We start from the raw sequence: 14,570 nt of genomic DNA on the forward strand, positions 1-14,570 counted from the left end.
CTATCTTTTTTTCCACGAGCATTATTATTCTACAGATCAGCAGGAATATGTACGTATTTTTTATTTGCTAAAATTCCATTACCAAACGTTGTTCTATAATTGATATAAGTAATTTTGTTAAAATTAGATACCGTACGAATACGTTTCTCGCTGACTGTATAAATAAACTATACAAATATTTTTCTACCTCGATAAGAATAAACTATACTAATAATTGTCAAAAGAAAGCAAAAAATCTGATACCAGTCATTTCGACTGGGTTTTGGCAGTTCTATAGTAATATTAATAGACGTTGTATCACGTAGATGTTAAAAATAGCGATTATCGTGGGATATAGATTGGAAAAGAATCGCGTTTACTCTTGAAATTTGAATTTTTGTCGCTCGTAAGTTCATCTTGCGTTTACGCGGTGCAAAGGAAGAAGAGGAATGCACGTCGTACGGATAAAAAAAATTTTGAATCTCCAAGCGAGATATATAAGAGGTTCAGAAAGCGTTACAGAGTTGTAGGAATGGCATTGCGTGAGCCGCTTAAATTAACGGTTCGTATACTTTCTCCGCTGTCATTCGTGTGTTCTCCGCTAATGGGTGATAAAAATCACCTGGAGATACCAAGGGAAAAACCTAAAACCAATATTTCATCCGGTCACACTTTCTTTCCTTCGTTTCTCGTTATTTTCTTCGCAACATTCGATCGACGTTTATTGCGGAATATTATGTACCGAACGAGAAGTTCCTTCTTTACTCGTGAAAATGTTTTTTATCGTTTACTTTCATCATTTTCCCCCAGATTTTCCATCCAGTAACACTTTCTCCCCTTTGTTCCTAGCATTTCCTCCTCGATATAATACACATTTTAAATATAATAAAATTCCTATCAAATAAAAAAAGATCATTCTTCTCCAACGAGGATGTATCTTATCCTTTATTTCTATCTTTTTCTTTTTTTTCTTCTTTTTCAATGTAATACATCTCGTTTTACGAATCTCTTAAAATATAATGGCTAACAACGATAGGTAAAATCTAGCGATAGTAATAATTCATTTTTACCTAGGTCTCTTCGGCCTGCAAATAGATTTGGCTGACGATTCTTTGCGTTCATCCTTCCGTGCTTTTCGCACCCTGAACGATCCTAATCTGCGTGAAATCTGATATGACGCTGCAAATTTTAAAGCAGTTGGTACAGATTCTTCGAGTTTCTCGAGATGAGGATCAAAGTGATTAAACGAAGCCAACGCCTGTTTAATGAAAATTAATACGTGTTCCATTTGATTTTGTAGGCCCAGCATGTCACAGGGCACGGTGATGATTCAGACGCAAAGCCGGTTACAAGAAAAGGACTTCACTATTGCCACACCCGAGGAGTTTGTTCATCGTTTCGGCGGTACCAAAGTTATCAACAAGGTAACGTTGTTTTCTCAACGAGTACTGTATATTCTTCGTTACGTATCTCGAAACAACAGTCGATCTTTCAGCGTGTGAATCTTCCGGGAAGAAATTTTTGCAATTTTTAACATTTTTAACATACGCTTTGAAATAATTGATAATTTGAATTATTATTAGATCTTATTGTCAGAAGAAGTAATTTCTTTTTAACGGAGAAGATATTCGACATCTTCGGATAAAAGGAACGAATCGAATAGAGAAGGAGATCGTTCAATGTGAAGAAAATAATCGCGCACAGGATAGTATTCTATAACTAAGAGACCTAACTTTTTAATAAAATCGATACTTAAAGCAGTCGAGTATTAAGAAGCAGTTGCAGAAGGAGGTCGTTCAACGCGTAGATATGTCGCGTTCCGCTTGAGTATTTCTCAAGGCATTCGCCGTACAGTTTCGCAACAATGGCCAAACGACCTTCGTAGTTGACCTCGAACGACCTTGAATGATCTTGAATCATAGGTTACTAGATATACCTGTTCCGCGATACTCCACTGTAATAGCAATGTGAAACGCACATTGTTCCTTCCGCAAACGAAACAAAGCAGTGCCGTGACAACTTTAACTTGGAATATGTTTCTTTATTAATTGTCGGTCATCTTAATTCGGATCTAAATGTTTTTATATAAATAACATCTTCCCAACTTTGAACAGCGTAATTATAACTTTAACAATTTATCTTCTAATAACATCAGACTATCTATAATTATACATAATTATATATAATATAGTTATATATAAAAAGAGAAAAAGAAAAAATATTATCAAAAATTTGGTTGTTTTAGAGTTAGCAATCTAGCGTTAACAATCTTCCGCCATATAATTATACATAATTATATATATAATTATACATAAAAAGAGAAAAAGAAAAAATATCAAAAATTTGGTTGTTTTAGAGTTCTAGCGTTAACAATCTTCCGCCATATAATTATTACTCGATAGTGAACCGACGAATTAGTTTTGTCTCGATTGTAAATTTATTTCAAGATTTAAATAGATTTTCCTTTGTTTTTCAGTTTTACCTTGGACTCCAATGTATTTTTGTTTTCTAAACGTATTTGTGTATCTGAGATTGCAAGTGCCATTACCAGTGACACACTAGTCGTTCAATAACATTTTATCGTCAATATTTAGTCATCGCTTAAATTACGCTTCACGGATAACGATCGATAGAGTAATCAAATTTTTCAAATCGCAGGTCCTAATCGCCAACAACGGAATAGCGGCTGTAAAATGTATGCGTTCGATCCGACGATGGTCCTACGAAATGTTCAAGAACGAACGCGCCGTACGTTTCGTCGTGATGGTCACTCCGGAAGATTTAAAAGCGAACGCGGAATATATCAAAATGGCAGATCAGTACGTACCCGTGCCAGGTGGAACCAACAACAACAATTATGCGAACGTCGAGCTGATCGTAGACATCGCTGTACGCACTCAGGTCCAGGCTGTATGGGCTGGTTGGGGTCATGCCTCTGAAAATCCAAAATTGCCAGAACTACTCCATAAAAATAACATGTGTTTCATTGGTAAGATCCTTTGCATTACAATGAAGCGATAGCTGAAGATTATTCTGTAAATTGTGAAGTAAATTATGTAATCTTACACTACCATGCATAAGTACGATGACTATCAAAGTATCGTAGTATAGCCATAATAATTTGAATATATGCAGATACTTATGCACCGTAGGTTATTCGAAGAAATATTCTTCTTAGTAAATTTTGAAGAAATGTGATTTGAAAAATTACGAATTGAAAGAATAAATGAATTGAATAGTAATTATTTTTAGGGCCATCCGAGAGAGCAATGTGGGCTCTTGGAGATAAAATCGCGTCAAGTATTGTAGCGCAAACTGCAGATGTACCGACACTTCCTTGGTCAGGTTCGGAACTAAAGGCACAGTACAGTGGAAAAAAGATAAAAATATCATCGGAACTTTTCAAGAAAGGGTGCGTTTCGACGGTAGAAGAATGCTTGGCAGCAGCTAACAAAATAGGCTTTCCTATAATGGTGAAAGCTAGCGAGGGAGGTGGTGGAAAAGGTATCAGAAAGGTGGAGAACGCTGAAGAATTGCCCACATTGTTTAGGTAAGAAGGAAATTTGTCAAATTAATTTAAAAGATTTTTTACATGGTTCGTTATATAAATAATTGCAAACGTTATGTAAAGAATATTTATGTAACAAGTTATTGGAAACTTTATATTAAGAATGCTTAACGATTTTCTTAGGCAGGTACAAACTGAAATACCTGGATCTCCGATATTCATTATGAAATTGGCAAAATGTGCTCGCCATTTAGAAGTTCAATTATTAGCTGACAATTATGGAAACGCGATATCGTTATTTGGTCGTGACTGTTCTATTCAGAGAAGACATCAAAAGATTATCGAAGAAGCGCCTGCTGTGGTTGCTAAACCCGAAGTCTTTGAAGAAATGGAAAAAGTAATTATCGATCCTATTCGCCAATCAAAAATATTTCACTTTTTTACCATAAATTAATTAACAGACATTATTATGAAAATTTGAGTTCATTCCGTACAGTACTTTTTACATATTGTTTCGTAATAGGCTGCTGTAAGATTGGCCAAAATGGTTGGATATGTCAGCGCAGGTACTGTCGAATACCTGTACGACACTTCTGGACGATATTACTTTTTGGAATTGAATCCACGTCTTCAAGTGGAACATCCGTGTACTGAGATGGTATCTGATGTTAATTTGCCCGCGGCACAACTTCAAATTGCTATGGGGTTACCATTACATCATATTAAAGATATTCGTCTTCTTTATGGTGAAAGTCCATGGGGAGATAGCGTCATTGACTTCGATCAACCGAGACACAAACCCCAACCATGGGGTCACGTGATAGCTGCGAGAATTACTAGTGAAAATCCTGATGAAGGTATAAATTGTATTTCATAAAAGAAATTACATTTGATCACGCTTGATCATTAAGGAATTCTGCTGTAATAAATTTTAATATTTCCATTAGGTTTTAAACCGAGTTCTGGTACGGTGCAAGAACTGAATTTCCGATCCTCGAAGAATGTTTGGGGTTACTTCTCAGTAGCAGCTTCCGGAGGTCTCCATGAATTTGCAGACTCACAATTCGGACATTGCTTCTCTTGGGGAGAGGATCGTAACCAGGCTCGAGAAAATTTGGTCATAGCTTTGAAAGAATTGAGCATTAGGGGTGATTTCAGAACCACCGTCGAATATTTGATTACGCTATTAGAAACTGAATCTTTCCAACAGAACAATATAGATACTGCGTGGCTTGATTTGTTGATTGCTGAACGCGTTAGGAGTGACAAACCGGATGTATTATTAGCCATAACATGCGGTGCGCTTCATATCGCTGATAGAACAATCACTGCCGCTTTTACTGGGTTTCAAACAGCATTGGAAAAAGGACAAATACAAGCCAGCAATGATTTAGATAATGTTATCGACGTAAGTTGATTTTTATATCATTAATTTGTGTATAAATACTTGCTTACGAATATTATAAAATTTAACAAACATTTTTTAGGTTGAACTCATTAACGACGGATACAAATATAAAATACAGACTGCTAAGTCAGGCCCTAATAGTTATTTTCTTGTTATGAACGGTTCCTACAAAGAAGTAGAATTACACCGACTATCGGATGGAGGATTATTGCTCTCTTTGGATGGCGCAAGTTTCACGACTTACATGAGGGAGGAAGTCGATCGTTACAGGATCATCATTGGAAATCAAACCTGCATCTTCGAGAAGGACAACGATCCTTCTTTATTGAGGTCACCATCAGCTGGCAAACTAATTAGCTATCTAGTCGAAGATGGTGGTCACGTGAACGCTGGACAAGCATACGCAGAAATTGAAGTCATGAAAATGGTAATGACAATAACAGCGAGCGAAGCTGGTAGCGTCTTTTATGTTAAAAGACCAGGTGCCATTCTCGAGGCTGGTACCTTGATTGCTCAACTAGAATTGGACGATCCATCTCTGGTAACAAAAGCTCAGGAGTACACTGGTAAATTCCCGGAAACTATAGCTCCAGCAATTTCTGAAAAATTGAATCATCTTCATGCTGAATACAGAACAGCTTTAGAAAACACTCTAGGAGGATATTGTTTACCAGATCCGTACCACGTGCCTCGAGTACGAGAACTTCTTGAGAAATTCATGAATTCCCTTCGTGACCCTAGCTTACCATTGCTCGAACTTCAAGAAGTGATCGCAACGATATCAGGAAGAATTCCGATTTCCGTAGAGAAAAAAATCAGGAAATTGATGTCGCTGTACGAAAGAAACATAACTTCTGTTTTAGCTCAATTTCCTAGTCAACAAATTGCTGCTGTGATCGATGGACATGCAGCAAGTCTTTCCAAGCGATCTGAACGCGACGTCTTCTTCTTAACTACCGAAGCTATAGTGCAATTGGTACAAAGATATAGGAATGGAATACGTGGAAGAATGAAGACCGCTGTTCACGAACTACTTCGACAATATTACACCGTTGAAAGCCAGTTCCAACAAGGACATTACGATAAATGTGTTTCTGCTTTAATCGATGAATACAAAGATGATGTAGCAACAATAACAGCTATGATTTTCAGCCATAACCAAGTCACGAAGAAGAACGTTTTGGTAACTATGCTCATAGATCATCTCTGGGCGAATGAACCTGGTCTTACGGACGAGTTATCGAGCACGCTGACGGAACTAACGAGCCTGAATCGTACAGAGCATAGTCGTGTCGCGTTACGTGCGAGACAAATTCTAATCGCTGCTCATCAACCTGCTTACGAATTAAGACACAACCAAATGGAATCTATATTCTTATCAGCGGTAGACATGTACGGCCATGATTTCCATCCAGAAAACTTAGAGAAACTTATTCTTTCCGAAACATCTATTTTCGATATTTTACATGACTTCTTCTACCATTCCAATCGTACAGTTTGCAATGCTGCTTTGGAGGTTTATGTTCGCAGATCTTATATCAGTTATGAGTTGACTTGCGTGCAACATCTGGAATTGTCTGGCGAAGTACCGCTTGTACATTTCCAATTTTTGCTGCCTAACAATCATCCTAATATACAAAACCAATCTTCGGTTAATCACAGAGTCGGGGCTATGGCAGCTTTCCAAGACATGGATCAATTCACCCGATATTCTGACGAAGTTTTCGACCTCCTAGAGGATCTGTCTTCGATTACCTCAACTTCGGCTAAAGTTTTAGCAGAGGCAGTAGACGCAGCTGCAAGCGAATCGAGACACAGTACATCCATAAACGTATCTTTAAGCAATGCGGAAAATACTGGTACAGTGGAAATGGGTGAACGATCTGCAGAACCGGTACATATTTTGAGCATTGCCGTTCAAGAGAAAGAGAATCACGATGACGTTACGATGGCGAAACTCTTTGGAGATTGGTGCGCCGCGAACAAAGAGGAATTAATCTCACGAGACATACGAAGGATCACTTTCACTGTTTTAAAGAAAAGACAATTCCCAAAATTCTTTACATACCGTCAAAGAGATGGTTTTGTTGAAGATAAAATTTATCGACATCTCGAACCTGGTTGTGCTTTCCAATTGGAATTAAACAGAATGAGAACTTACGATCTTGAAGCTCTGCCAACCTCGAATCAAAAAATGCATCTTTACCTTGGCCGGGCAAAGGTTGCCAAAGGACAACAAGTCACCGATTATCGTTTCTTCATTCGTTCCATTATAAGACATTCTGATCTTATCACGAAGGAGGCCAGTTTCGATTATCTTCACAATGAAGGTGAACGTGTACTATTAGAGGCTATGGATGAATTAGAAGTCGCGTTCTCGCATCCGCTTGCTAAGCGTACGGAATGCAATCATATCTTCCTAAATTTCGTACCCACAGTTATTATGGATCCAGTAAGAATAGAAGAAAGCGTGACCAGTATGGTACTGAGGTACGGCCCGAGATTATGGAAATTACGAGTACGTCAGGCTGAGATTAAAATGACGATTCGGCCAGCACCAGGGAAGCCAACGTCTATTTTACGTTTGTGCATTGCCAACGATAGCGGATATAGCATAGATTTGCATCTTTATATGGAGGCAACCGATCCAAAGACTGGTATCATTCGTTTCGAATCTTATCCTTCTTCGATGGTAAATGGTACCTGGAGACCAGGACCTATGCATGGTCTTCCAATTTCTACGCCATATCTAACCAAAGATTATCTTCAAGCAAAACGGTTCCAAGCACAAAGTTCTGGCACAACGTATGTATATGATTTACCAGACATGTTTAGACAACAAACCGAAAAGATGTGGATTAAATACATAGAAGAAAGGCCACAGTGCGATATAACTATTCCAAATCCTGTGATGGATTGTGTAGAATTAGTATTAGAGGGTGACAATTTAGTGGAACAAAAACGACTTCCTGGTGAGAATAATGTTGGTATGGTCGCTTGGAGATTAAGGCTTTATACGCCAGAATATCCAGTATCTGGTCGAGACATTATACTGATAGCAAACGATTTGACACATTTGATTGGTTCTTTTGGTCCGAAGGAGGACTTAGTGTTCTGCAGAGCGTCTGAAAGAGCTAGGCAACTTGGAATTCCTCGAATATATTTCTCTGCAAATTCTGGCGCTCGCATTGGTCTAGCAGAGGAAGTGAAAGCGTTGTTCAGAATTGCTTGGGAGGATGAGGATGAACCAGAGAAAGGATTTAGATATATATATTTAACACCAGATGATTACGCGCGTTTAGCACCGCTTAATTCAGTGAAAACTTCGTTGATCGAAGATAAGGGAGAATCTCGTTACAAGATTACCGATATTATTGGTAAAGATGACGGTCTTGGTGTAGAAAATTTAAAATACGCTGGTATGATTGCCGGAGAAACATCGAAAGCCTATGACGAAATCGTTACGATTTCCATTGTATCTTGTAGAGCGATTGGTATCGGTGCTTACCTAGTCCGTCTTGGACAAAGGGTCATTCAAATAGAAAATTCTCACATCATCTTAACCGGTTACAAAGCATTAAATACTGTCTTAGGCCGTGAAGTATACGCTAGTAATAATCAGTTAGGTGGTATACAAATTATGCATAATAATGGGGTATCACATGCAACAAACGTAAGGGACCTAGAGGGTGTTGCTACTGCTTTAAGATGGTTAAGCTACTGTCCCAAATTTAAGGGTGCACCCCTTCCTATATTATCAGCACCATTTCCTGATCCAGTCGACAGAGAAATCATGTATGTTCCTACAAAAGCAGCATATGATCCAAGATTCATGCTCGAGGGTAGAATACAAAATGGTACAAATTATTGGGAAAGTGGGTTCTTCGATCGTGGCTCTTGGCAGGTATATTTTATATTTTAGATTAATATTACATGTTAATTTAGTTTAATAAAATGACTCAAACATTTCTATACTATTAATATTACTTGCAGGAAATTATGAGGCCTTGGGCTCAAACTGTAGTAACTGGACGAGCAAGATTAGGCGGAATACCTTGCGGTGTTATTGCAGTAGAAACAAGAACCGTTGAGTTGCACTTACCTGCTGATCCTGCTAATCTCGATTCAGAAGCTAAAACAATATCTCAAGCAGGACAAGTATGGTTCCCTGACAGTGCATACAAAACTGCTCAAGCTATCAAAGACTTTGGAAAAGAAGAGCTTCCACTTTTTATTTTTGCTAATTGGAGAGGATTTTCTGGTGGAATGAAAGGTTTTTATTGATTTTTAATAATTACTAAAATTTCACTCTTACTTATCGAGTGAATTACTAACGCTATATCTTTTCTAGACATGTACGAGCAAATTATCAAATTCGGTGCTTATATTGTGGATGGCTTACGAGAATATACTAAACCAATATTTGTATATATCCCACCAAATGGAGAACTAAGAGGTGGTGCTTGGGCTGTCGTTGATCCAACGATAAATCCTCGCTACATGGAAATGTTTGCTGACAATACAAGCAGAGGTGGAGTTTTAGAACCTGGTGGAATAGTAGAAATCAAGTTTAGAACTAAAGACATACTTAAAGCTATGCATAGGGTTGATTCAGTAATACAGAAGCTTAAAGTAAGAAACTGATTTTGTTTCTTTATCATCTTTTACATTTTATAAATAATAGGTCGTGTGTGGGACATATTATGACATCAATCATTGTTTTAGGAAAATCTAGCCAATGCAAATTCAGCCGAAGAACGAACAGACATTGAAAGCCAAATTCGTAAGAGGGAGCAACTTTTAGAACCTATGTATCGGCAAGTAGCAGTTCACTTCGCAGATCTTCATGATACGCCAGAGAGAATGTTTGAGAAAAATACCATTCATGATATTATTCCATGGCAAAAAGCACGCAGACTGCTTTATTGGCGACTTAGAAGAAGACTTTTAGAGGATGAAATAAAGAAGGAAATTCTATCAACTCAACACACTTTGGACGTTAGACAAGTCGGTGCAATGTTGCGTAGATGGTTTATAGAAGACAAAGGTGCCACAGAATCTTATCTGTGGGATCAAGATGAAGCTGCAACGAATTGGTTGGAGAATCAACGTCAAGATGAAAATAGTGTTGTTTCCCGTAACATCACTTGTGTAAGACAAGACGCAATCGTTTCTCGAGTCAAAGAAGCCCTTGAAACTTGTCCAGAAGTGAGATTAAATGCAATTTTAGAAATTGCGCACAGATTACAACCAGCAGAACGTGCAGAATTGCAAAGAACTTTATCACAGATAGAAACGACCACACAGGAACACCACAATGATTCAAGTGCTTCGTCCTAATGTTTTTCTAAATTAAGAAAAATCTCTTGTCTATCTGCGTACCTGGTGTATGTAGTTCTACATCTTAGAATTAATTGTACAGATACTCGTTATTCTTGTTAATAGCAAATTGTACGGGAGTAGTATAATTTTTGGAAAGTTAATAATTGTTTCTATCGATAGCGTTACTTGATGATAGAAAGTAATCGAACTCGTGTCTTATTCAAGTTCAATGGTGATGCTATCGAGTGTCAGACAGTATCACTGCCGTCTCCTAAACCATGGCAAAACGTGCCCTTTGTTTATAATGAGTGTATTCATGAATATAGAAATTATATTGCACATATGCGTACATACATATATATATAAATAAATAAATAAGTAATATATATGTGTTTATTTATTTATATTTATATGCATGTATGTATGTGTATTTTTTTTAGAAAAAAGTTTGTTCGTTGCGTTTACTTTTACCGAATGACTAATGTGTACATCGATATTTCCCATTTCCGTCGAAAAAAAGAAAACAGATCGATGGATAATTTTTAAAGTACGAAGTACTATTTTTCCAATCGTGTGTGATACAAAATAGAAAAAATTCTTTGATCTTTAGGAACAATTTAATGCGAATAAAGAGGTAGATAATAAAAAATTTTATGAACCTGAATGTTTAACAGAAATAAGACATTTAATACAAAATAGTTGCTAAATAATTATACATATATATATATATTTTATACTATTTTTAATTCATTGATACCAAGTTCAAATGTACATATATTACATGCAGTCATATCGTTTGAGACATAAAAATTCTCGATACTCTCTTCGTTCGTGTCATTGTCCTTAAAAGACTGAAATCTGACTTCGATGCACATCAATTAGATCATCATCTAGAGTAAGCAATACCATAAATGAAAAAAACATTGCTAAAGCAGACAAAAAATGCCAAATGTCATGACTATCAAAAAAGTTTAGGAGTATGCAGGGTTTATTATAATTGCGCGATTGTGCTGGGGTTAGCTCCCACGAGATAGAATTGTGTATAAAAAAATGTAAAGCGGCGCCCCAAAACACGATTGATAACACAATATAAATCGCTGGTTGAAGTAGAATTCGTTCTTTATGACAAACCTGAAATATCACAAAGTAAATTAATTCATAATATGTGGACAAACTACATAAGTATAATTATTCGTGTATATGTACATACCTTCATAACAATATAAAAAAAAGTATATAAAATTAAATTAGACATTAATACAGCCAACAGAAACGTTGCGAAATTTTTCTCGCTGTGCATATTCCCAAGTACTGCGAGAGCAACGTTCCATAAATTTCCTACAATAAGTATAATAAAACGTCCCATATACAAAGGCCGAAAGAAATATCTAATTCCAGAACGGGCATCATGTTTACTAATCTAGAAAATTATAAAATCAATGATAAACTGTGCCTAGTAGAAGTAACTGAATCAAGGTAAAATGAAAAATATTAGATTCAAATACCAAATGCCTAAAATTACCTGTATTACTCTTATCAACAACGTTCTAACTTTCCATCGCCCCATGTAGTAAATTTGAATAGTCATATAAAGGCAAGTGAGCAAATGTACGATAGTAAACAGAACCCAGAAGTATATTGAACCATATAAAACTCCCAACAATCCTATGAAGATGATGAATGCTAACATTGCAAATGTAACTGATGCTCGGGCATTTATATCAGGATGACGATTGTGATAAATCTTGATCATACATAGCACTGTTATGATGTACATAAAACTCGTATCTAAATAGATAATATAATATTTGTCATTAATATTATAAAAAAAATTTATAAAATTTAATTATCTTACCGAATTGAAAGTTGCTTCGATTTGGACACACGTGATAACTCCCTGAGAGTATTCCTTCCATAATAAGCGCAGTGCCCATTGCATAAAATAATCCATAATGTTGTGGTATGCCATAACATTTATTTTTTTCTCTTTCAAATTCATCATGTTCTCGAGAAGATGTTAAAAATATAAATAAAAAACCCAACATGATGTATCCGATATTTGAAAATACATGATTGAGATCTGACAGTGATAAAAATGGATGAGCACATAAAAAATTGTAATAACACATATCTTGATTGCCAGTAACATGTAGTACATGTTGATATGTAATTAACAGCTGTACCGCAGGTAAAGTATAAAAAATAGCAACTGTTATCAAATAATATAAATATAACCGAGATTTATGCCTAAGAATCTTGGGATCTTTACGAGCCAAATCGCAAACGGAAAGCACAAGTTTTGTTCGTATTATTTCTTTATCGCAAAAAGCATCTTCCATTAAGTCGATATCATCTTCATCTAGCGAAGAATCATCTTCTATGGATACTGATCGGTGTGGAATAGACTGTAACGTAAACAATGTAAATGATCAGAAAAATTTCTTTTATTTCTTAATTAGTATATCACGTTACCTCTTCTACCGTTGATGGGCTCGGTATAGGTTCACGAATTTGCTCTGATTCTTGATGTAATATCTCTTGCTTAATTTTTCTTTCCTTTCTAATTTTTGATATCACAATGCTTACAACATAGGCTATACAAAAACTAAAAATAATAGATACTACTACTCCTGAAGCAATAACATAATCTCGTTTGGTAATACTAGCATTTATTGATAAATTAATGCGTTTATTCCGTACAGGTATCATACTAGGAGCTCCATAACAATCGGTATCATCACCTTTTACTACAAGTACCACAAAAAAACCCAATGGATATTCTTGTTTCTAGAAGACATTAAATTAGACATCTCATTTCGTTATCTATCATAAAAGGTATATTTAAAAAATATATTTTAGTCAAAAATATATTTACTGGTACAGTTATACCGCCTTGTCGATTTACAGTTTGCCAATAACCAGAAAATTGAATATTCCTCTCTAAATCAAACACAGGACACTGAAAAAGAAGATATGAACTAATAATAATACAATTTTACAAATTATAAAAATTTATACTTACTGTTGTATTTTGTATTGAAACTGTCATACAAATATCACTATCGGAATTAACACGAATGACCACAGAAGAACTTTCCGCTTGCCTTGGGAAAGTATAACCATAATAAATAGGTTGGGATGGTGAAATTTCTACTATTCTTTCTTCTCCAGGACTGGCATAGAATAAAGATATGAAACAATTACTAATTTTTCTTTTTTATTACAATAAAAATCCAGACATAATTGCATACCTTATATAAAAATCATACTGTTTTGTCATGTTAAGTTTGAATGAAATATTTTGATAATTAGCAGTGGACAAACTAACAGTAATAAATTCTTCTTCCTCTTCTAGTCTACTTTGATTATAATTGGTTGAACACAAAGTTTGACTTGTTTTGTTATATGCTAAATCATTAAAATATGCACTTTGAACTACAAGGGGGATTTGCCATGATAGGATTTCTCTTTTTTGACGAACAACCACTATAAGAGGTAGATCGGTAGTAGCATTACTTTCAACTACTATTCTTGCAGTTACCTACAAGTAAATAATACATGAAAACTATGGTAAAATATCATGACATTAACTTACATATATAAAATTATTCATACTTACATTATTAACAGGATATAAAAACACATATTCAACAGTAGTATTTATGACATATTGATATTCTTTCTTATATTCTGCCACAATAACAATAGGAGAAAATGATAGAGTTTGAAAAGGAATAACTTGATGAAGATTAAATGATAATAACAGAGCAAATACGGTTAAAATCCTCTGTATACTCAACATGTTGAATATTTATATATTTGTGTGTAATTATATTAACCACTATTTTCGCAAATTACATACGTAAGTTTATTCGATTCTAACTATCCTGAAATTATAAAACTAACAACACAAAAGTATGTTTTGTTTTTATGTCAACATGAATTGTGAATCATAATTCCGTTGACAAATAATTTTTTAAAGATAACTTGCCATGCAGATATTTCTGCATAGCTATCTGTCGCATATTTACATTCACAATACTGATGCTATAATACATACATAATATGTTACTTTTCGTTTTAATTCACATCACATAAGTATGATAACCGTAGTTACGATTCTTAAACTCTATATCGAATGTTATGTATCAAATAAATCAATGAATTTGTATTTAAAAAAATTAATATTTCGCTGTGATTTGAATAATTGAATTACTTTAATACTAATTATTTTCATTGGATACTATATGTCATCAATTTTCCAATAATTTTTCACATCTGGTTTGTATAAGTTATAAGCTTAAAGGTTGTATTGCATTGCTGTTGCAGCATAAACTTTCAATACAATTTAGT

At 35.3% G+C, this 14,570-nt stretch overlaps 2 protein-coding genes across 13 annotated transcripts in view; one reads left to right on the plus strand and one right to left on the minus strand.

Annotated features, from left to right (window-relative positions):
• Positions 1-10,791, plus strand: part of LOC132913808 (acetyl-CoA carboxylase) — a 29,649-nt gene extending 18,858 nt beyond the window's left edge. For 11 of the 12 annotated variants that reach the window (XM_060972379.1, XM_060972416.1, XM_060972400.1 and 8 more), the window contains 10 exons: positions 1,280-1,403; positions 2,638-2,968; positions 3,232-3,529; positions 3,671-3,884; positions 4,011-4,344; positions 4,435-4,895; positions 4,975-8,799; positions 8,889-9,168; positions 9,247-9,527; positions 9,621-10,791. In XM_060972379.1, the coding sequence (XP_060828362.1) occupies positions 1,280-1,403; positions 2,638-2,968; positions 3,232-3,529; positions 3,671-3,884; positions 4,011-4,344; positions 4,435-4,895; positions 4,975-8,799; positions 8,889-9,168; positions 9,247-9,527; positions 9,621-10,235 (6,763 nt within the window). In that variant the 3' untranslated portion in view covers positions 10,236-10,791. Of the gene's footprint in view, positions 1-522; positions 542-1,279; positions 1,404-2,637; positions 2,969-3,231; positions 3,530-3,670; positions 3,885-4,010; positions 4,345-4,434; positions 4,896-4,974; positions 8,800-8,888; positions 9,169-9,246; positions 9,528-9,620 lie in introns of those variants that run through there. The other variant, XM_060972471.1, reaches the window with a different exon arrangement.
• A 153-nt stretch (positions 10,792-10,944) lies between these two features.
• Positions 10,945-14,527, minus strand: LOC132913942 (SID1 transmembrane family member 1-like). Its single transcript, XM_060972632.1, has 9 exons — positions 13,837-14,527; positions 13,469-13,758; positions 13,240-13,390; positions 13,093-13,176; positions 12,690-13,004; positions 12,073-12,622; positions 11,740-12,005; positions 11,428-11,637; positions 10,945-11,348 (listed from the first exon to the last, which is right to left on the minus strand). The coding sequence occupies exons 1-9, from the start codon at positions 14,017-14,019 to the stop codon at positions 11,061-11,063; spliced, it is 2,337 nt and encodes a 778-aa protein (XP_060828615.1). The 5' UTR covers positions 14,020-14,527; the 3' UTR covers positions 10,945-11,060.
• Positions 14,528-14,570: the final 43 nt, after the last annotated feature.

This window comes from Bombus pascuorum, chromosome 1, assembly GCF_905332965.1.
Source record: "Bombus pascuorum chromosome 1, iyBomPasc1.1, whole genome shotgun sequence".
In the NCBI taxonomy this organism is placed as follows: Eukaryota; Metazoa; Arthropoda; class Insecta; order Hymenoptera; family Apidae; genus Bombus; species Bombus pascuorum.